We start from the raw sequence: 22,744 nt of genomic DNA, 5'->3' as shown, positions 1-22,744 counted from the left end.
ACTACAAATAATGTTGATAACATAATATAAAGCAAGCTGTACAATGAATTGGCTGTACTTAATTAGTCATAAATCAACGTTTTTAGATCAAATGATCCTTCAAATTAATTGATCATGTAACTCTCATTCTGGGTAATTTCCAGAGTTCAATTTGTAAGCTGATGATCAATGGAATTGAACCTAAAAATCTGTTGCGTGAAAATAAACATATGTGAATGAGACCTGTGAGGTGGGTAATAGTGAGAATCAAATTTTGTGCAAAACAATAATAACTCACATCTCAACTATGTAAAATTACAACATACAGTTTGTGGATATTCACTCGTCAGCTAATTCAGGGTAAGAAGATTTAGGCCTCTGCACGCAGGCATGCTCAATGGATCCTTGATCAAAATGGCCACATAACTAGTGCTAAGGATATTTGAGTGATTAAAACACTATGATCTAATTAGAATCATTCGTCAATATCCATACAAAATCAATCTTCATCATCTGAACTCTCATATGCTGCTACCAAGCTTTTTATCGGATTATCTACCTTTGTTTCATTTCCAGTGTCATTTGGTTTAGCTGGCAAGATATCTTTTTGCTTCTCCTGATTGGAATCAGAGTTGCTACTAGGAATAGCCTGTGTACTTGAGATGGAATTACTCCCATCAGACCCTCTAGAAACTTTCTGCTTCTTAGGCTTGACTTCTAAAACCCTTTTTAGTACATCTTGCTGCCTGTATTGTAGACCAGTACATATCTTAGTTTGACTCCTTGAATATTTGAACACAAAAAATTACCAAGATGTTAAGATAACTCACCTTCTGATTACTGGGGCACAAAAACTAGAAGAAAAAAAGACAAGGGAGAAGACATGGAAGAAAAAGTGTGTAAAGTAAGAATGTAAATCATTTGTACCTGATCCCACTTTTTGGCTTGGGCTCAACACGAAGTGGCAGGGGAATAGATGCAGGTGAAGAATCAGCAACAGCTTTGTTTAAACTAGTTAAGCAATACATAGAAGAAGTAAATGGTTATACAACTTGATAACTGTACATATGTGTCATTTTTGGGGGGATAAGTTATGTGTCCCAACTTTCGCAAGCCACAACACATCCTCTCGGCTGGCAAAGCTAAAATCCGACGGGGTAAATCATCAAATCAACCTTTTTAATAACTCTATGTGTGAATGAAATTCAATTGACATCAATTAGCACCTGTCGTCACCATTCAATATTATTACGCAGAGGTAACATCAAAGAAGGAACAAACAAAAAGGATATCTTGAATGCTTGAAATGCACGTTTTTCCGTACGTCGCAGAAGGCGTTCAGCATCTTCCTCGGCTTCCATCTGCTCCTTGAGGTAAAGCAAGTCATCACTGTCCAGGGCTGCAATGTATAACTTAAAGAAGATTCAAGAAACTATTCCACATTTCTATTATATGGATAGACTAATGTACAAAAAAGAAAAAAAGGAGGTAGCAATTATTGTGAGCAAGAATCTATACCGCCTCTTCCATGAAGGTAACCTCCACGTTCCCCAGCAACCTCTTGCATCTGAACATGTCAAGCACCCAGTAGGAAAAGCCAGGATCCCTGTCAGGGCATGTTATCAGAAATTGGGGCATGTTACGATGAATATTTTTTAACATGATCTAACCCTGAAATGACTTTAGATTACATGTTTATCTGACATATCTGAATTTACAATGATTCAAGACCATCAAAAATTTTCCAGTAGTAGTTAGTAGTGCTATACCTGTCCTCGAAGACTTTCTATATCCAAATATACTGTAAAACCTCTTATCTAAATGCTAATAGGTGGACAGAACGTTTCCCTTATTTCAGTCCATAGCTCTTTTAAGTGTTTTACCTTTTGGAATAATCAAGCATTCCCCTTGCTAAGAAAATAAATAAAATCTAGTTGCTTATAGGCTTAACAAAACAAATATGTAGCTTGACGTTCAGTAGCAAAAAGAGGAAGGATAGTGGAGTAAATACAAAGAGCAGTAAAAACAACATGGACTGATTGTGCAGATCCAGTTTCTCAATCCTTCCAGAATTCGAAAATGGGAACTTCTTCTTTTCTTTTTTCCTTTTGATAGCTAGGATAAGAGGAGAAATATTATTATATGAACTCACCAAAGTTGATGGATTTACTGCAAAAGGTGGAGGTGAGGCGGATGGGAGATGGAGGAGGAGGTGGAAGATGGTAACAGAGGAGGTAGAGGAGGAGCTGGTGGCGGAGGGGGATGAGGGTAATAGGGGTAAGGTAGAGGCTTTGTGTAAGTAAGAAAACTTGGAGGCTATTAAAATTAGTATCATTAACACTTATCTCAAAAAGAGTTACTCCTAACCAATAAAAAAACCTGAGTCACCTTTTCTCAAATAAAAGACACAAACTTCACATCATCCAACATAGAACATGGTGATTAATCTAACATGCTCCTACTTTTAAAAAAGCACTATCATAAACACTGGTATCTTCTCTAGCGTTCTTCATTCAACGACTAACATCTTCCCTAGTTATCATTTATTTCACTATGCCGATGAAAAGTCATATACAGCAAATGGCCAAGTTTATGAAAAACTAAACAGCATGTGCTACGAAGAAAACTGAAACATATGCTGTGCTCAAATTATAAACTGCGGAGTTAAAATAATAAAATAAGTAAACACGTCTCCTCCCTAACAACTTAAATTTCTAAATTAAGTGCAGTTCAATAAGATTAATAGCTAAAGCTGTTAAACGAGTCGGTTCACACGATTCAACATCAACTTTCCAGAGCTGTAATGGACTCAATTTTGCTAAAAGCAGATGAAATTCAAATCAGAAGCAAAACTCACTCACTTCTAATAAAATTAACAACCATATAAAGTTGGAGAAACGGGATTCGCTAACCTTGGAAACCATGCGTTGGAAAGTGACCTCCTCGTCATCTATCTTATCCTTCCCTTTACCGAATTTCTTATCTACCAAAAAATTGTTTGCATTTACAGGTTAAACCTAAAAAAGCAAATGAATAGCAAAAAACTAGCTAGCAGTTGCATATGTGTATGCGAAAATACCTTTAGGATCGGTAAGATTGGTGTATTCTCGAACTTCTCTTCCTGCCATGGCTTCAATTTACGGTTTATTGGAAATTGAAGAGATTATTAGCTGAAGATTGTGTGCTTCGATTTAGGGCTTTTTTTGGCATTCGGGTCTTTTTCTTCTTTCCTTCCCTGTGAATTTATCCTCTTTCTCGATGCGGCTCAATAGCCAGGTTGACAAACTTTATAATATGTCTCACACCACCGATGTTAATTGCATGAGACCTCTTAAATTTTGACAAATTGAAAGTGGGCTCCAAAATTTACTTTCGATATATTTTTACATTATGGGTGTATTTGTTATCAAGAAAAATATGTTTTTACGTATTTTGTAGTGTTTAATGTTTGATAAGTAATAAAAATAATAGTATCTTAAATGTATTTACATATAATATAATAAAATATTACGACAGAGGAATAAGGTAGGAGGTTTGAAGATGACAGGAGGGTAGGCAAGATGGTCAACCAATGAACTAACAACAATAAAATAATGCAACAACTAAAACACAATAAACAAATGATAGATGTCGTAAGCAAGAAACTACAAGAATAAAGTTAATATTATGACATACACCGCAAAGCCTAAATCTATTGAAAAATAAAACAATGTTTCGCTACCTACTAACCTTCTACATTAATTTGCAATCTTTATACCCTTGTATCTAATGTTGTATCTTCAATAAATCGAAGTTGCATTATGTCATATCTAATCATATTTCCGTATAATTTTTTTGGTCTCCTCGTATTCACAGTATACAACCTCTCAAAACTCCTCACTAAGACACTTTTATATCTCCTCTTCATCAATACCGCATCAATATGATGTGTGACATCATAGTTGAAACTTTATCACGGTGGTTGATAATAACAATTAATGATGTCTAATACTTGTAAAGAATAATTAAATAGTTAATAGTGGTGATTACTTATTGCTATATTTTGTGGTTGTTATAGTGATAATAGTTAATAAAGATGTTTATAAATGGTGGCTAGTAACAATGGTTAGTGATGATGATGATGGCAATAAATAAATAAATGCGGTTAAAGATAGTTATTGATACTTATAAGTTATAACTGCTAAAAAAATTACTACTAAGTTACCGTAATTATTACTTAGAAGTATATTTTTCAAAAAAATATTGTTAGAGATAAATTCGAGATTTAAATTTAGCAGTATAATGAAATGAGTATATTTTTTTTATTGCCACTAAAGGTTGCGGTGAGATGACAACCATCCCTCTTTAATTAAATTTCTAAATTCAAAATCTGAAAATTAAGTGCATTTGATTGGGAAGCAGGTCCGAAGCCAACTTTAACACTATAAATTTAATATATTTCAAAAATACTGATCAACTATATTTATACTAATTTCTTTTTATATAATATATATAAATTATCTTTACTCCAACTTTAACAACATATGTTTCAAAATTAATAAATAAATAAAATTATGATTCGAAATGTAGAAATTAAATATAAGAAGTCTTGACACCAACTTTAATAACAATACTTAACCTTAAATGAAACTTTTCAAATGCATATCTCTACATCAATCGTTTACCCCAAAGAGGAAAATAATAGTCTCTTTATATTTTGGCCACAAATAAACCAACTAATCGCAGTCGTGGGGTTGCCAAAAATGTGGGCTAGGGATGAAAGGGTAAAATAGGCCAATTAATTTCTGGCCAAAATACCACTGTACGTAAAGTCTCACTTCGCCAGGGTTTCAAAATTCACTCCATCCGAAGGGATCGGAAACTCTGTTTTCTCCGATTGGGGTTTTGGGCAGTATCCGATCGAGCAACTTTCCGGCATCAATTCATCGGAAACGGCAGCTGAATCAATCGGCTCCTCTACATTACGCTTCAGATAAATCCGTACATTTCTATACAACTGGTAGGTTTAATTGCAACGAAGAAGGAACACTAGATTTAGAAGAAGGGCGATGGATTTGGACCAGTGGATAACGAAGGTTAAAGAGGGACAGCATCTGGCGGAGGACGAGCTTCAGCTCCTCTGTGAATACGTATGTTTAATACTTTTATCCTTTTTTTTTTTTTCTTAAAAAGCACATCTACAAGTATTTCCAGTTTTGTAACGAAATTTGCCGGAATAGAGAAGAAATAGATGTAGAAGATTCCTATAGCTGAGCTTAAATAGGTAAGGTTTGAAAGGTTGATTGATTGATTTGTTGACACATGTCTAACAAGCTGTTTACTAAAACAAAATAATCATAAATTCTAGTAATAGTAAAGGTTATTTGNNGTGAAAGGGAGAAATGTCAATGGGGAGTATTTATGCAGAGGTGTCTTACATTCAGCAGATTAGTCTCATTTTCACTTGAGGAAGTTAATGATTTTCTTATGTGTACTGCAAGTATTTTTTTGAAGCTTGATTTAGAGAGTGTTTTTTGTGATCCGGAATATTTCTCTTAAAAAATCTAACCATAATAACATCTACCGTCTGCTCTTGTTTTTCTCATATCTCCATCTAGTGAACTTATTTTATAGGGATCGGATTTGCATGTTAACAAGATGTGTTCCCCATTAATTTCAAAAGAACAAAGCTCATTTAACCTCATAGGAATCGGTAGGTTTACCCAGTAAAAACTTCATGTTGGTTTGTCAATTGCCCTTTCCTTTTCATACTTCATGGCATTTGATCAAATTTCAAGGTTGATAAACATGATGGTGGGTGGGTGGGGCAGTAATAGTGGTATCCAGAAGGAAAAAGTTTCAAAGGCACTAATTGGAAGTACAAAATAAGCGAGGAATAGGCTATAAAGCATAATTAGTTTGTAACAAGAACCCATTGTGACCTACATAGTATTGGTGTAGTACTGACCTTCCTTTCAAGTAGTTGCTTCTAACAAAGATTATTGCAACCTGAGATCTTTGATTATTGAAGCTATTAGTAAAGACTCAAGCCTTTATTCATGCTTCCGTGTCATCCATTAGCCTACAAATTTAGATAATGTGACAATTTTTGGTCATGCTTAACACATACAATTCGACTATATGACTATTGGGTTTATTCCCTGGCCTTGCCAAGTCAAAGCCTGTTGTGAAGGTTTACAGATCAATAGAATGCTTTTGAGATGGGAGGAAATGGAAATATAGGGGAGTCATTTGCTTATATTTGTTGGGTGGATGTATATTAGAGTTCCCGAGTTATAGTTTTTGTCTTATTTATTTTGATTAGGTGGTTATATTTGTGAGGTAAGTTCCTTCTCATATAATTCCATGATTGTTTCATGTATCATTTGACTTCCTGTGGTACTAATCAATCCAGCATAACAAGAGCTTGTCTTCTTTTGACATGCATGATTGAGAGTTGAGAATAAAAAGAATGACTACTTGAAGTATGACGCATTACGCAAATAAGTGGAGGTCTAAATTGCTTCTTCTATAGACATCATTCAGAGAAAAGTGTTTGATTGCATGTGGCACATGATACTGATAGTGCATTAGTTTGGTATCTTCTTCCTGCACACCAATCACATTAACAATAGTTATTGGGGCTATGGGTTGTAGTAGGCAGATAGTTCTTTTTGCATTTGTTCAATAATGTTTACTGCCTTGCACTTCAGCATCACATCTAATTTCACTTGGGAGCATGCATTGTATTTCATTTGTGTCTAAAACATGTGACACTTTTTCACAGGTTAAGGAGATCCTAATTGAGGAGTCAAATGTGCAACCTGTTAATAGTCCAGTTACTGTTTGTGGGGATATACATGGCCAATTTCATGATCTAATGAAACTTTTCCACACTGGTGGTCATGTGCCAGAGACAAATTACATCTTTATGGTAAAATTCATATAGTTTATTCCTAGTCCATAGATGGTTATCTTGTGAAAAAATTTATGCCAGGATTCTAGTTCACCCATCTCTCATATTTGGGCAGGGAGATTTTGTTGATCGTGGATACAATAGTCTCGAAGTTTTCACAATTTTATTGCTCCTTAAAGCAAGGTATGGTAAGAAATATTTATATAAAATTTGTATCACCTGTCTACTTTTAGAAAATGGTATTACTGCTTATTCCTTACTGTCTCAGGAGGAATCATTAGGTTGATAAAATTGTTAATTGCGCTGTGAACTTTGTGATATGGACACGTATATTTTGACAAACATTGTATTATCTTTTCAATAAAATTACCGTAGGTAATGTTTTCTTTTTGAAATCAATTTGATGCTCATGGGAAGCATTGAGCTTTTATAATATTCATGTTTTTGCCTATATGTTATGATGGTTCCCCTTCTCTTGTTCTGTCTTCCACTTTACCCAATATTTTCATCTTTAACGATTGACTCATATTATCTTCTTTGCCTCAGTTGAGCAAATGTGAATTTTGTATGGCACTGGCAGCTGTTGATTTTCCTGCTAGTCTATTGAAAGGTGATAGGACATTGGTTCTTATTTATCTACCTTTTGTTTTTAATTTGCTACCAGATATCCTGCCAACATTACACTTTTACGCGGGAATCATGAGAGCAGGCAGCTAACTCAGGTATTAGATGTTATGCTTAAATTCATAGATAATAGCTATTTAAGAAGTGTGTGTTTGACGCAAGTACCATAGATGCGCTTGTGATTCTTTATTTAACAATTTTTTGAAGCCATTCTTGACACCCCCCCAAAAAAAAAATACTTGCTCTTTTTTCTTCTTAAAGAAGCAATTGGTCTGTTGCTGTCATTGGACTGTTTGACTAAATGTGCAGACAGCAGATCTAAAGTTGGCAGTTCTGGCTCCCAAGGCCTTTGGGAGTTTGACTTATTATTGGGAAAAAAACAACATTCTTCTGTTTTAAAGTACAATTTTATACCTAATTTGCATTTCTGGCTTAAGAGCGTTTTGCTAGAGTGTCCAGCTCAACTTTTGGAATTCTTAGATTCTCTAATGATGTAATACAGAAAGTAGACTGCTCCCCGACTTCCGTAATCTATGTAAGTACCAGCTTGGTACCATTATATCAATAATCTACCTTATCCAAAAAAAAAAGAAAGAAGTCCCCCAAGTCCTTTGATCAGTATTAGTGATAGGGGTATAAGGGGATGTGTGGGTAGGGTGAGTTTGAACCCTGCTGCTGCTGATGGAAGCTTGGTATTTAAGTGGAGGCAAAATAAAGGGGTGGGACCATACTCACCTGATAAAGAAAAGAAGAGGGTGGGGCCATACTCTGCTGAGTTTTGAACTTGTGGGTCGATTGGAGTTGGGCCATCCAATACATGGTATTTCTTAGTTATTAAAAAAAAGATAGAGAGAAAATGAGCTAGCCGTTACTCTCTGTGAGGGTTTCTTTTTTTTGAACTCACGCTTGGACAATGTTTAATACTCTCTTGTATTCTTAATGATTATTGTTGTTGCATTCTATGCTCATTGTATTTATGGGTTCTAGCCTTGAAATATCAGTAAGGCGACTCATGATGACTGTTGCAAAGAGCTAACTGGAGTAGCCTTTGAGCTTGGTGCAGCTAATGTTGATGCATTCTGGAGGAAGCTTACTTTGTAACTTGAGTTTTATTCAGTATTTGCTTATTACTTTTATTATTGTTGCTGCTGCTCTTATTTTAAGTTGATACCTTTGGTTTTGTTCTGTTCTCACTTAGAATTCTTTGAAGATTTGCTTCTATAGGATGGATTTATGCATGGCATGCAAAGGAACACACCTCCTAGACATGTTATTTTCTGATCTTTACTTTCTACCTGTTTTTAATAGGTCTATGGATTCTATGATGAATGCCAAAGGAAGTATGGAAATGCAAATGCTTGGCGGTATTGCACTGACGTATTTGACTATCTGACTCTCTCGGCAATTATAGATGGAACAGTATGTTCTGGTACTCTTGATAAGATAATAATTGCTTGGCCATATCTTTTATATATTAATCCGCCTGTGTTCCATTTCAGGTACTATGTGTCCATGGTGGCCTTTCTCCGGATGTTAGGACTATTGATCAGGTAGCTGACTTGAATGTTGAGGTGTTGGTTTTTTACTGTAACAAGTTTCAGATTGTTCAAGTGTATTGATGTGATATATCTTGACTTAGGCGATGAAATCGATATGTGGGATCATAAAGAACTAACATTGCTTCTTGGTTATCCACTGAGTTTTGAATCTAGAAACAACGGATTTTATCGGTTAACCAAAAAACAAACAATCAAGGAACTGATATAGCTTCTTTTTGTTTATGACATGCAGATCAGGGTCATTGAACGTAATTGTGAAATTCCGCATGAAGGGCCTTTTTGTGATCTTATGTGGAGCGATCCTGAAGAGATTGAAACATGGGCAGTAAGTCCTCGAGGAGCGGGTTGGCTGTTTGGATCCAGGGTTACCACTGAGGTAAGTGAGTTAAAGATGTTAGATACCGCTATATATCCTTTTCTAACAATGTTCTCATGCCATGCTTGCAGTTTAATCACATCAATAAGTTGGATCTAGTTTGTCGGGCTCACCAACTTGTCCAGGAAGGTCTGAAGTACATGTTCCAGGACAAAGGACTCGTTACTGTGAGTACTGAGTAATAAATTTTTTATGGCATGTTGAACATACATTCTTTTAAACATGTAGTAAGTATATATTTAATGTGACACCGTTTCCTTTGTATATGAAGGTTTGGTCTGCTCCCAACTACTGTTATCGCTGTGGAAATGTTGCTTCAATATTGAGCTTCAATGAGAATATGGTACTTTTGCTCTTTTTCAATGCTTATTCAACTTCTAGTTAGCCTTTCTGAAATAAAGGGATTACCTAGTAATGCCCTTTCTGTTTGATTGTGTATTCTGCCGATCGTTGTACTTCAAAGTGATGAGTACCTATTTTTTAAAAATTGATCTTGCAATTCATGATTCAACATGCTATGTGTTACGTTAGGTTAAATTGAAGTTTGCCTATTGTAGTTGGATCATAGAAGGGTGTTCATCTCTAGGAGTTCATTATTAACTTTGTTTCTTATCAGAAAATTATTGATGGAAATGTGTCAAAGGAATGCTGAAATACTTAGATCAAAATTGAGATCCTCTTAAATTCTTAATGATCTAGTATCACGTTCCAGTATAAAGGGTTGGAAATGTGATGCGAGATACTGATGCTGACTGTTCCTTCTGTAAAGCTCCTTGTGGAGCTGCTTTGTTTTTCTCTCTTGGTGAATCGTATTAGAATTAGAAGATTTTGATAAGATTTGTTTACCACTATACACTAGAAACAGGAATAGACGAATCAACTGGACTTGTGCTTGTGTGGACTACTGGACTTCATAGAAGAGTTGATGGTTCATTCTCAATGGGATTGAATGAGGATAGAAATAAATTTTCATGTACTAAGCATGGAGTGGAATTGCATAGTTGTACTGGCTTAGCTATGTGGTAAGGAAGATGGAGAGAACATGGAACGTTTTAGGCAGTTACTCTTTAGAGCATTCTCCACTGGCAGTTGTTCTATGAACTCCAGCTTTTGGAACGTGTAGTGTTAGCATTGCATATCTTTATATCTATTTTTTATTTGTTTATTTATGTTTTCAGTTCCCTCATCTTTCCTGACAACATTTTCTATATATGGAATTTTTGCTGTCAGTTGCTGTGTTTCATAGAATCTTTCTTATTCTTATTTTTGTTCTTTTATCAGGAGAGAGAGGTGAAGTTCTTCACTGAAACTGAAGAAAACAACCAGATGCGAGGACCCAGGACAGGAGTACCTTATTTCTTATGAGTGCGTTCTTGCCTTCTTGATTGATATTATTTCTGCACTCTGTGCTGTCCCTTGTTAGGGAAATTGAAGTGGAAACTATCTACTTGGCGGGAACCAGATTGCTGTGTGGCTTGCTTCTCTCGTAAGATGGCGATACATACCTAGCTTGTTGGGCTGATCCTGCTTTCGAATAGTTTTTGCTATGTATTCACAATGGCCTTTTAATGTTTGTTCCCATCTGTTCCATAATTATTCTTACCTGTGTCATAGTTTGAACTCTACCTCAAATCAGATTACGAGATGTTAGATTTCTTCTTGCAATGCTAGAGTACACTTCCCTTGAAAAATGGGTCCATTTACTTTCAAAAGCGCAGTATTAGAAGTTGATACACTTCGAAATTGGCATTTGTTTTGCCTCCCAGAAGGGGACTTTGGTGTTGTCCTCAAAATAGTTCAACTCCTTTCAGCTTAACTGTACCAAAATCCCAGTAATTGTTGTTTGTGCAGCAATTTTTCACCATTGTTTAACATCGTAATTACTGTTGATCTTCACTCATCCGTTTTCGAATGCTCCTTTCCACCATTCGCGGAAGCAAGAAGAACGTTAGAAGCTTCTCGTTTCATTAATTGAATCACCATAGCAGGTCATCCATTGTTGGCTTTGAAGTTCTATACTCTTGTGGGATGATTGGTTCACATGAGTCAGGCACATATATGTAATAATACATGAATGAGTTGCTTAATAACGAAAAATGTACTGATTATAATATATGAATTACTACTTCATAACAAAAAGACTGGCGAAATTATATGTGGTAATTAATACTAATGATGAAGGAAAGGTTGTTCATGAAGCCCATAGCCATTTCAAACCTGTGATTTCTAGCTCTGAAAAAAAAATCAGATCTAGCTAATGCATGGATGTAATACTGTGTGTCAGTATTTGTTAGAGAGAGTATTCAAAAGAGTGATATTATTTGTTCAATAGAAATTGAGGAAGTTGCAAAAATAAAGATAGTTTGAGCTTTAATTATCAATCATAGATAGTTAGTTAATTATCAAACATACTTAATTTAAGAAACTTGCAATGCAATGTTTCCATTCCCTTCGCATCAATTTGCTCTTTGTCCGAATCCAATACACAAGGAATAAATGGATACATTAATAATATAAAGAGAATCGATGCAACTCCAAGTGAACAAATACAAAACTAATAAAAAACAAACAAACCGAAACTCTCTCTTAACTAGCTATTTCGGATAAATACGTTTGCTCTTTACGTCATTTCTCTAATTTTTTGCCAAAGAAATTGTCCAAAGCAGGTATACGTGGCACCTTCAGGAAAAAAAAGAGTAGGATTTTGATTTGAATTTTACATATTTCTTTTACCTTCCCCAAATCCATTATTCCTTCCCTTCACAGTCTGTAGAAAAGATTTTAAGTAGAATTGTCACCCTTTCCGCTTATAATTTGGCAAATTGGATAAAGGTTAGTGATCGCCTTGTTTGTGCCGTAGTCGTAGTCTCTCCAACGGCAGTACAGACGGCCAACTGACACCACTCTCTCCGGCGAAATCGAGGTGAAGGTACATTTTTTGAATTCATTACTAATTATTAACTGAGAATTTAGTTCTCAACAATGTATGCATTTCTTTCATGATTATTTGTTGAATATTGATTCAAAATGTAGTAAGTGATTCATATTTAGTTGAACATACTTCATGTTTGTCACGAGAAGTCCTAGATGAGTCAAAACATATGTTTATTATTAGTGTGCTAATTAGCTTAGTGGAGAAAAAATGTGCGCAGAAAAATTCTCTAATCAATGCCCAAACGAAGAGGAAGAGCTTGCAAACAGAGTAAAAAAATCTCGGAGAATGCTAATCAGGAGAAGCATCAAGTGGAAAAGGAAGATGATATTTTATCCAAGGAGGAAGGTATTATTTTCTTGTGAATTTTGTTCAACTTAGCATGTGAATAAATATTATGTCAGTTTATCTCTGAGCTATGCCACAAAGTAAAAAAAATTTATAAAAAAAGAGTATCATGTATCTTAGAAATAAAATATGCTGAAAGCAGAAAAAATATACTCACTCTGTCCAATAATACTTGTTCACTATTGAGTTTGCACACTTCTTGATAAACTATAAATAAAAGTGTAATTTTTCTATATCACCCTTTGAATATAATAAATACAATGTCTTGAAAAATGAAATAGGGAAATGACTATAAGTATTGATAAGGATAAATTAGGAACTAAGTGTAAAATTATCCATTGATTTCATAAAGTGGACATTAACTTTTAGATTAGCTTGGTTACCTAACTATTGTTTAATTTAACATGGTTTTTAGCTTACTGCCCCGTACATGCTATATCTCGCAAAATGTTTCATTATTGTTCCATTTTTTTGATGCAATATCTCTCAAAATGTTTCACTATTGTTCCATTTTTTTCTTGATGCAATATCTCTCAAAATGTTGAACACAGTATCATCTATCTTTTTAATCCCAGAGGATGTATTAACTTTGTTTACCGTACAGATGGCTGGTCCATTAAGAATTGGCCATTCTATTGGATGTTCTTCTATGTCTGGCCAGCATGATAAATGACTACTGAACTGCTATGAAGGCACTTTTGGTCTAGTTCTTTGCTATATCTTTTCTGTCCCTATTTTTTGGATTTTCATTAATTCAGCGTGATTTAATCTCCGAGATTATCTAAGACAACTCAATTGTTCTCCCATTCTTTTTCCAGTTGAATGTCGAAGTGCTGCAGTGAGGGCCATTTATAATTTGGAGATCAAAGACATACTATCTCTCATGCGCTTGCTTCGGTCGAAATTCAATGACGAACAGCTGCATATTCCGGTAGTGCAATATTTTAGGGAAAACCTTCCAAACCTGGCCGTTGTTAGGAACGAGGATGACACTCATGAAGTGAAAAGAAAAGAGGCTGATGGTAATTTAAGCACGGACCAATTTAATGGAAGAAATCTACATGTTTCTCTTCTACGACGGCTGTCCATGGCTTACCCTGATTGCTCCAATGCAGTACCATCATTTGGTGGATTTGAATCTTCGAGCAAATCTGGTATCTTTAAGTCTCTCCTCTGGCATACTTTTCTGAAAATTCAAGGTGCTGAAGTTTATTTTCTCTGACTTGCTTTACCTAAATGTTAACAGTGAAAACAACTCTATTTGGTGCTGAAAACATGCAAATCAAGCAATTCGTATGTAATGCTGTTCATTTACTATTTGCAACAATTTTAGTGGTCAATTGTTATGCCATTGATCTTGTAATACCATATTTCAAGTTGCTTTGGTTGTGTACACACACTTCCATTTGATTGATAATATCTAGCTTTAACTTGTGGAAGTAAGAAAACTAGTTGGTACATCTGAAACCTTTTTTTAATGATTTTTTTAATCTCAATTTTCTGGTGGAGGTGAAGGGTGGTTAAAGTCATTTGTGGCCTTTGCACTGGCTTTTGTAGAGCTTCAGTTGTGGATCTTCCTAATTTTTCTTTGATTGATCAGCTGGTGTATCCTTCTGACATGTGATATATTTTTATGCTTTCGTTCTTGTTCTTTTTTCAATAAACGTGGTATTCGGGCCAACTTGTATGCATCTCAACTAGTTCCACGGGCTACCTCCTACCAACATAGGTAACATGTAACTCTGTCCATCAGAGCTTGTTTAGATGGGTAGAAATCACCTAGTGTTTTTGCATTGCTGTGATTGAACTTGTGTCCTCATCAGGTCACAATCACACCCTTGAGTGCTTTTAATGCTTTCTTTCCTTCTTATTCCTTGTTTGTCATTTTGCTTTTGTAGGTTTTAGAGGACCCATCTGACACTCAGATGTTTGAGCTGCAGGATACTCTACAGACTCCTGATGTATGTAGCTTCAAATTACTTTTGCTCAGTTCACATAGTTGATACCTTTTTGCTGCATCTTTTTTTCTGTATTTATGGCTGAATGCATCATTCAGTACCTTCTAATAGGTATTTGAATAGAATCGTTTATGTAACATGTATACCCAGAAGCATGAAGCATTTTATTTGTTTTTGTTTTTCCTGCACCCGGAGTGGGTAGTAATTTAGATATGCCATCAGACTCACTAGCATGTAGTTTTACGGGAACAATATTAACTGTTAAGGCTGCTGTTCATGTAAGGTGCTTTCCATGAGAAAAATGTCTGCAAACCTCATAATGAAACCAAGTTGTTGAAATGTTGACTAGTATATGTGCCATCATCCATATTCTTACTATTTTGTAATTACAGGTGAATAACAACCCGTTATCTGTTGGGATGACACCCAAAACTCTAAGGTTTCCTAAGACTGGAGAAGTGCTTCTATCGGTGCATGGCTCTCCTCTTGGCGTTTTCAAGGAGGACGACACAGAACCAATACATGGTATGGTTCTCTTTTTACTTGATTTTTGAAGTATGGAACTAATTCGAGCGGTGGAAGACATATTTCTCTTATCTTTATCAAATTCCTTCCTGCAACATTTTGATTTCACATAGTATTGTATCTGTGTTTCTTATATGGGCTTATTTTGTGCTACAGAGTCAGAAGATGCATGAATGACCTGCAGGCAGGAATTTATTAGATTGGGGTAGAAGACATAGTTCCTCATTGTAATAGTTTGCAAATCATTTGAAGGTACATTGACCTTTGCTCTTAGTTTAACTTGGAGAAGTGTTGTAGAAAGCCATTTGCATATAGATTTCTTGGCCTCTGATCTTTATCTTTTCCGTTTTAAATTTTAGTCAAATAATTTTTTTACTCCTTTTCCATTCACTTTTTACTTGTCACGACTATATGGACTTTCACCAACATTTTAAGATGTTTTTTTTGGTTATATTAATATGAGAATCTCGAGAAAGATTACGTAGTATTTTTCGTAAAAACGTCAAAATTTAAAATATTAAATTAATCTAATTTAATTTAACTTTAAAATTAGTTAAATTGTAATGCCCCTCAACAATTATTATGATTTAGGAGAGATACTCCCTTCCTTCATTTTTGTTTATCCAATATACAAAAATAAATGTATTTAATTTTATTTATTCAATTTGGAAAATAAATTTTAAAAAACCTATTTTACTCTCATTACTAAATACTATATATTTTTAATGCATTTTTTAGAACATTAAATTTATTATATTTAAAAAAATTATAGTAAATTTATTGTTTTAATATTTTTTTTATAAAGGATATGTCAAGTCAAACATGGACTAATAAAAATGGCAGGAGAAGTAAATGATGATTTAGTCAACTACTACTAACAATTACTATTAATGTAATAAAAATGGTGGGAGGAAGTAAATGATAATTTAGTCAACTACTACTAACAATTACTATTAGTGTTATTAAATGATTTTTCCAATTATGATGCTAAAACCTTAGGAGATACTTAAAATGAGTCTGAGTATGTATTATTAATGTTAGTAAGTATTTTTCTTTTAATTGTCCAATTTGAATTATGCATACTTCTTAAAAAATATTATTTGATATGTATATTGTATCATAATATTTATATTAATTGATATTTAGTCTTAAATTTAAAAATAAATTATTAGTATTAAGAATAAACTATTAAAAATATTTTATTTTTCTCTTGATATAGCAAAAGTGATTGGAGCAATATAATAAAAAATAAAAGTGACCGGAGGGAGTATAGTATTAAAATATGAAGGTTGATTTTTTTTGTTAAGTGGAAAGTGTACATTTAATTCCAAGATTGAGAAAAGATAGTAAGTTCCTAAAAAACTACTTTCATGTACTTAATTAATATTTTCCTTCTTGCCCCGCTAACTAATTAATTTATACATGTTGCCCCACAAACTATTACTTTTTCCGTAAGACCCCCTCATCTTTTGTTTTGTCTCATCACCCATTCACTCTCTCATTTTAGGCGTAATTCAAATACTACCCCCAATTCTAGGGTTTCTTTCACTTCTCAGTCCCGTCTTCCTTCCTTCTCAATTTCCGTCTTCCTTCTCCTAAATTACAGGTTCAGGTAAGTTTATGGTGCTCTGTTTACTCTCTTTTATCGCTTTAATTGTATACATATCTGCAGTAAATTTGCAATTTTTTTTTGTTTTTGTTTTGCTGTCTTACATTGTCGGAAGATTCTGCTTGAAGGTAACCAACTTGCTGGGGGTGAATTCTGCTTTTGAATTTTTTGCGTTATGTATTTGTATGGATGAAGTTTTAGTCTTTTCCTGTTTTTATACAAACTAGGCATGCTAGGAGTAGTATTTTTATTAGCTGAATGATGAATACAGTGTTCATCATTTTCAATCTTCCAACTACTTCAAAGGAAAATGAAAAAGTATAAAATTGTGATTGAATTGCACTTCTTTTGAGTCGGACACAGCCTCTCTACCCCCACAAAGGTAGAGACAAGGTCTGCCGTCTGTGTACATCCTATCCTCCCCAGACCCACTTGTGGGATTACACGGGGTATGTTGTTGCTTTTCCTTTAAGTTCTATATCGCAACAAGTGATATTTAAGGAGTTTAGATTCTCTATTTACATATACAACAAAAAAGAAAAGAGAGTAAATGTTCTAAGATTTTGTCTACTCACAATAATTTTGTAAGCTTGCCCTTTTTTCAAAACTAATATCGTCCCTCTAGAGGAGCTAAAATATTTAAAGCAGACATACCTTTCCACTATTCATTAGTCATGCTTACGTTGGTGAACAAGATTTAAACTTTGTTAATTAGGTGACTCCTCTAAACGCTTCTGTGCAGTTATGTGAGAATCATATTTCTCTAGATACGGAGTAAAGGAGATATCGGAAGAATGTAAGATTATGATTTTGCGAAACTGTTTTTATTAGAATGGCATTAAAGTTCTTCTTGATACTAAACATCCTTAGAATTGAGAATCATCATAATACCTTAGATAAAAATAATCAGAATATCCTAGAATACCTCTGTTCGCTGATTGAGTCACTCAAGGTTTCCACCAAATTTGTTTGGCAGTTAAAGTACTTATTAGGGACCTGTTTGGCCATAAAAACTATTCACTTTTTTCCGGGATAATTTTTCACTTTATTTGAACTTCAGTATCATAATCGATGATAACATCACTATGCCCATCACTAATATGAAACCATATGTGAGATTTTCACCTCATACAGCTCTTTAGAGGTCACAAATTAGCCTATGGGCCCTTTCCTATCTTGATATGTTTGTCAAAAACTGTCAAATTCTATCCTATCCCAAATTAGACCAATGGAATTCTGTCTGCTATATTTAAAACAAATAAATAAGTGCTTATGAGTTATGAATGATATCCTCTTTTAAGAATTTTAATTAGCTTTGTTGATTAATAACTTTATCATTAAATAAAATTAATAATATGCACTTTATAGCAATATCACATATACATTTCAACCTCGAATTTTCAATTACTAAAAAATTGGAGAGTCCATTAGTTCATGAATCACGATAATTTTTTTTATCTCTCTAAATAGAAATCAAAATTTTTCGCCAATGTTTGCATTAAACAAGCCGACATTCTCTCTTCCGCTTCATCCACCATCGCTCATGCGGAGGCTTCTCTCTAAGGTGGAATGCTCCCTTACTGAAGTATTTTTACATCCCACAGTTTCGGCAGATTGCTTAGCCCCGTTCATCTTCGGTGCAAGAGCGCCCGATGGCCATGAAAATCCCAAATGAAGTTGTATTTCAAATTCGGGGAACATCTTCTCACCTGTTTCCAACTCACTTTTCACTTTTGAAGTTGTATTTAAGTACATTCAAGTATGAACATTTTTTCAAATATTTTTTGCAAAAAGTATTACCAAACACAACTATATCGTCACTCCAGTTTCATAAATTCCAAACAAAGTGAAAAATATTTGGAATCTATGACCAAATGCCTACTAAGAGTTTCTTTTGGCTTTTAAGTGGTCAGTTAGTAGGTGATCGAGCACTGTCTAGTTCCCTTTTTAGTATGATTATTATTACTTTCCTACTATCTTATATTTTTTCTTAGTTTTAGTATTACATGTTATTTCCTTTGCTTTGGTTTTCATATTATTTGTTGCTTCCATTTGTTCTCTTTTAATTGTTTTCAGCATGACTTCTTCGCTATTGCGTTTGCTTTACATACTTGTTTTTTGATACTTGAGCCGAGGGTCTATCGGAAACAACCTCTCTATCTTCACAAGGTAGGGGTAGGTTGTGAATACACCACCCTCCCCTCCCCGGACCCCACTTGTGGGATTACACTGGGTATGTTGTTGTTGTCATTTGGATAAATAGATGATTAGCAATATGTCTGCACCCTTAATTAAGTTGGATGCATGCAAATTCAAATGAGTTGAGTTCCTCGTATGAGTGCTGATGCATCATATTCTCTAGAATCATCCTTCTTACATGGCATTTCACACGATGAACAAAATAAGATAACTTTACTGGAGGAACATTGACACTGGTCATTTTTAAGTTTTTCTTTTCCTGACTTTTTTCCTGTTGGCCTTTGAAGATTTATGACATGGTGAAGGGAAAGCTTATTTTAATTTGTCAGTCTGGTGGTGAATTTGTGAATGATGTCGATGGGAACTTGTCATATAAAGGAGGAGAGGCAAATGCTGTCAATATAAACCAAGATACTCCATATGATGATCTCAAGATAAAATTGGCAGAGCTGTGTAATCTGGAGCTTACGACAGTGTCAATTAAGTATTTTCTTCCAAAAAATAGGAAAACTCTCATTAATTTAAGGAGTGAAAAGGACTTCAAGAGAATGGTTGAGTTTCATGCTAATTCTGTTACAGCTGAGATTTTTGTCAGCGGGAAGGAAGGTTTTGATCACGATGCATTGAAAACGTACACTGAGAGGTATTAACACTACCATGTTTTAATTATACATATACATTAGTTTTGCTTATTGATAAATGTGGTTTGGTGACACGGGCCTGTTGCCAGCCACTCTATATTACTGCTAAAGCAAATTGTTTAGTCAATGGCACATCACTAGTAGTGTAGTATATATGTAATTGACGTTCCACTTTGTATCTCAATCAACTGCACTTGCAGGACAATTGGCTTAAAACTGGCTGAGAACGTAAATCATCATGGCACACCTGCAGGTGCTACTGATTCTGGTGGTCTGAGTACAACACCTTCTAAGGCTACCCTGCTAAGGACTGTTCGAACAGCTGCTGTCTCTCCTATAGCTATTCAAAGCGATTGTCTGATCGATGTACATATCAGCTGCCAAGAACCTGCTATTAATATGGCAGCTGAAAGCCTCAGTCAAGCCACTACTTCATCAAACCCTTCTTCTGGCCATGTTGCTGAGGATGATTCTGACTATGCTCCACGTTCACGTGCTGCTGTTAGTAGTACTGCCCAGAGCCCAATTAGCTTTGACTACGATGCTACCCCTGCTGATACCGTGAAGAAGCGCAGGCGCACTGCTTCCTGGAAAATTGGTGCCAATGGTCCAACCATTGTTGTGACTGATAATGATTCTAAGGAGAAGTTGCGAAAGAAGAAGAGTCGAAGTTCAACTGGCGTAATGGTGGGAAATGACATGGTGGAGGATGAAGATGGTGTTGAATTACCTGATAATTTTGACAGTTCCTCTCCAATTACTTTGCGTGATGAAGATCTGCCAGAGAAGCTAGTTGCCACTTGGAAAGAAGGTCTTACTGGTGTTGATCAGGATTTTAAGAGTGTGAAAGAGTTCCGAGCTGCACTGCAAAAGTATGCTGTTGCTCATCGCTTTGTCTACAAGTTGAAGAAAAATGATGCTACCCGTGTAAGTGGCAGATGTGTGGTAGAGGGTTGTTCTTGGAAAATTCATGCATCTAGGGTCCCTGATGCTCAAACATTTAGGATCAGAAAGTATAATGATTTGCATACATGTGAAGGCAAATCCTGGAAGTCTTCTCATCGTACAAGGAATTGGTTGGTAAGTATCATCAAGGAAAGGTTACGAGATTCTCCAAATGACAAACCCAGGGAAATCGCTAAAAGCATTTTGCGTGATTTTGGGATTAAATTGAGATACTCACAAGTATGGCGAGGGATGGAAGATGCCAAGGAGCAGCTTCAAGGTTCGTACTCAAAGTCATATAACAGGCTGCCTTGGTTTTGCGAAAAGGTAGTAAATACTAATCCTGGAACTGTTGTTAAGCTTGTGCTAGACGGTGAGAAAAGACTTCAGCGCTTCTTTTTCTCACTTCATGCCTCCATACATGGTTTCAAGCACGGTTGCCGACCCCTTATTTTCCTTGAAGCTACATCTCTAAGATCAAAGTACAAGGAGACTTTAATAACAGCAACTGCGGTTGATGCAGATGATTGTTTCTTTCCTGTTGCTTTTGCAGTAATAGATATTGAAAATGATGATAGTTGGCGTTGGTTTTTGGAGCAACTAAAATCTGCATTATCAACTTCTCATTCTATAACTTTTATTTCAGATCGAGAGAAGAATTTAAAGAACTCTGTGCTTGAGGTGTTCGAGAATTCTTCTCATGGCTATTCTATTTTTCATCTTTTGGAAAGCTTCAAGAGAAATATGAAGGGTCCATTCCATGGTGATGGGAGAGCTGTTTTACCTGAAATTTTCCTTGCTGCAGCTCATGCAGTCCGACTTAATGGTTTTAAAAGTTTGACTGAGCAAATTAAACAGATTTGTTCACACGCATATGATTGGTTGAACCAGATTGAGCCCGAGTGTTGGACGAGTTTGTCATTTAAAGGTCAGCACTATAATTATATCACAGAGAATGTTGCAGAACCATACTCCAAGTTGATTGAGGATTCTCGAGGATCAACAATAATGCAAAAGATAGAAGCCTTAATATGTATGCTCAGTGATCTAATAGATCATCGTAAATTGGAGTCAAGTACTTGGTCCACCAAACTTGCTCCATCAAAAGAGAAAAAGATACAGAAAGAAGCTGCTAAAGCCCATGGTCTAAAGGTTCTAATCTCTTCTGATGTCTTATTTGAAGTTCATGATGAGATGACTCACGTTGTGAATATTGAAAACCGTGAGTGCACGTGCTTTGAGTGGAAACAAAGTGGTCTGCCTTGCTGCCACGCGGTGGCTGTGTTCAACTCTATTGGTAAATGTGTGTATGATTACTGCTCGAGTTACTTCACGGTTGAAAGTTACCATTTTACATATTCTGCGTCTGTACATCCGATACCTGGGATTGGAACACCAGTTGAAGAAGATGGCGAGTCAGATACTGCAGATGTGCTACCCCCTTGCCCTCCAGAATCGCCGATAGAGGAAAAATCAGAGGAGACCAAAACTATAGACCCAGATAAGAGGACAGTAACTTGCAGCAAGTGCAAGGAACCTGGACATAATAAAGCTTCATGCAAGGCCACTTTATAGGTCCTTTGCTCTTCCCATTGTTTGCATCTTGTACAGCTCTTATAGTTACATGGTAGTGACTTGTGATGTATTGCTCATCGTTGCTCTCTGCATTTCTACAGTAACATTATTGATTTATTTTCATTTGAGAAAACATAATTTCTGGGTTTTGAACTCAGAAAGCAAGGTGTAAGATAAGATGATGGTAATATTCTTGGTCTCAAAAGAGTAGGAAAGCTGTTCTCATAGCTTGCAAAAATGTTTTTTATATTCAGACGATGAGTTTGTGAATTGTTATGTTACATGGCATGTGATAAATTCTCATTTTACTAGAAGTGAGTGAATAATGATGATTTCTTGGATTGGTCGAACGTTCTCTTGGTATTGTTTTGCTCCATTCACAACGAGGCCCAAGCGTCTCATTCTTTTAGTTAATTTCATTCCTTATTTAATCATATTTGTGAATTACCTAGTTAGGAATTTTTTTTCATTTTCAAGATTTGAACTTGATACTTCTAATTGAAGACGGAAGAATTTCATCCATCCTACCACATCCATAATTAGATGGTTGGAAAATCTTATATAAGTGCACCTATATTT

General features: G+C 35.3%; 4 protein-coding genes across 8 annotated transcripts; 3 read left to right on the top strand and 1 right to left on the bottom strand.

Annotated features, from left to right (window-relative positions):
- Nucleotides 1-56: 56 nt before the first annotated feature.
- On the bottom strand, nucleotides 57-3,274 carry LOC125875165 (uncharacterized). 2 transcript variants are annotated; one of them, XM_049556255.1, is made up of 6 exons: nucleotides 3,059-3,274; nucleotides 2,892-2,962; nucleotides 1,498-1,546; nucleotides 1,272-1,378; nucleotides 907-983; nucleotides 57-725 (listed from the first exon to the last, which is right to left on the bottom strand). In XM_049556255.1, the coding sequence occupies exons 1-6, from the start codon at nucleotides 3,105-3,107 to the stop codon at nucleotides 479-481; spliced, it is 600 nt and encodes a 199-aa protein (XP_049412212.1). In that variant the 5' UTR covers nucleotides 3,108-3,274; the 3' UTR covers nucleotides 57-478. The 2 variants fall into 2 exon arrangements, 1 of the variants encoding a protein (XP_049412212.1); XR_007447349.1 differs by lacking the exons at nucleotides 57-725; nucleotides 907-983 and having other exon boundaries at nucleotides 1,316-1,378; nucleotides 1,498-1,585; nucleotides 3,059-3,127.
- A 1,423-nt stretch (nucleotides 3,275-4,697) lies between these two features.
- LOC125875162 (phytochrome-associated serine/threonine-protein phosphatase 3) lies at nucleotides 4,698-11,136 on the top strand. Its single transcript, XM_049556253.1, has 10 exons — nucleotides 4,698-5,108; nucleotides 6,746-6,892; nucleotides 6,990-7,057; nucleotides 7,539-7,596; nucleotides 8,807-8,917; nucleotides 8,998-9,048; nucleotides 9,290-9,433; nucleotides 9,505-9,600; nucleotides 9,705-9,776; nucleotides 10,715-11,136. Exons 1-10 carry the CDS (start codon nucleotides 5,028-5,030, stop codon nucleotides 10,796-10,798), a joined length of 912 nt encoding a protein of 303 aa, XP_049412210.1. The 5' UTR covers nucleotides 4,698-5,027; the 3' UTR covers nucleotides 10,799-11,136.
- Nucleotides 11,137-12,022: 886 nt separating this feature from the next.
- LOC125874267 (uncharacterized) lies at nucleotides 12,023-15,613 on the top strand. Of its 2 annotated transcripts, none has more exons than XM_049555118.1 (7): nucleotides 12,023-12,356; nucleotides 12,586-12,713; nucleotides 13,532-13,867; nucleotides 13,960-14,006; nucleotides 14,612-14,674; nucleotides 15,064-15,196; nucleotides 15,353-15,613. In XM_049555118.1, exons 2-7 carry the CDS (start codon nucleotides 12,602-12,604, stop codon nucleotides 15,367-15,369), a joined length of 708 nt encoding a protein of 235 aa, XP_049411075.1. In that variant the 5' UTR covers nucleotides 12,023-12,356; nucleotides 12,586-12,601; the 3' UTR covers nucleotides 15,370-15,613. The 2 variants fall into 2 exon arrangements, with proteins under 2 accessions (XP_049411075.1, XP_049411074.1); XM_049555117.1 differs by having other exon boundaries at nucleotides 12,023-12,362; nucleotides 15,353-15,612.
- A 1,055-nt stretch (nucleotides 15,614-16,668) lies between these two features.
- LOC125872690 (uncharacterized) lies at nucleotides 16,669-22,351 on the top strand. 3 transcript variants are annotated; one of them, XM_049553448.1, is made up of 4 exons: nucleotides 16,724-16,806; nucleotides 16,864-16,933; nucleotides 19,292-19,647; nucleotides 19,846-22,351. In XM_049553448.1, the coding sequence occupies exons 3-4, from the start codon at nucleotides 19,301-19,303 to the stop codon at nucleotides 22,163-22,165; spliced, it is 2,667 nt and encodes an 888-aa protein (XP_049409405.1). In that variant the 5' UTR covers nucleotides 16,724-16,806; nucleotides 16,864-16,933; nucleotides 19,292-19,300; the 3' UTR covers nucleotides 22,166-22,351. The 3 variants fall into 3 exon arrangements, with proteins under 3 accessions (XP_049409403.1, XP_049409405.1, XP_049409404.1); XM_049553446.1 differs by lacking the exon at nucleotides 16,864-16,933 and having other exon boundaries at nucleotides 16,669-16,808; XM_049553447.1 differs by lacking the exons at nucleotides 16,724-16,806; nucleotides 16,864-16,933 and adding an exon at nucleotides 17,686-17,780.
- The last annotated feature ends 393 nt before the right edge of the window (nucleotides 22,352-22,744 follow it).

Source organism: Solanum stenotomum, chromosome 8, assembly GCF_019186545.1.
Source record: "Solanum stenotomum isolate F172 chromosome 8, ASM1918654v1, whole genome shotgun sequence".
In the NCBI taxonomy this organism is placed as follows: domain Eukaryota; kingdom Viridiplantae; phylum Streptophyta; class Magnoliopsida; order Solanales; family Solanaceae; genus Solanum; species Solanum stenotomum.
Note: the sequence above shows the minus strand (reverse complement) of the source record. Positions and strands in the feature narration are given on the sequence as shown.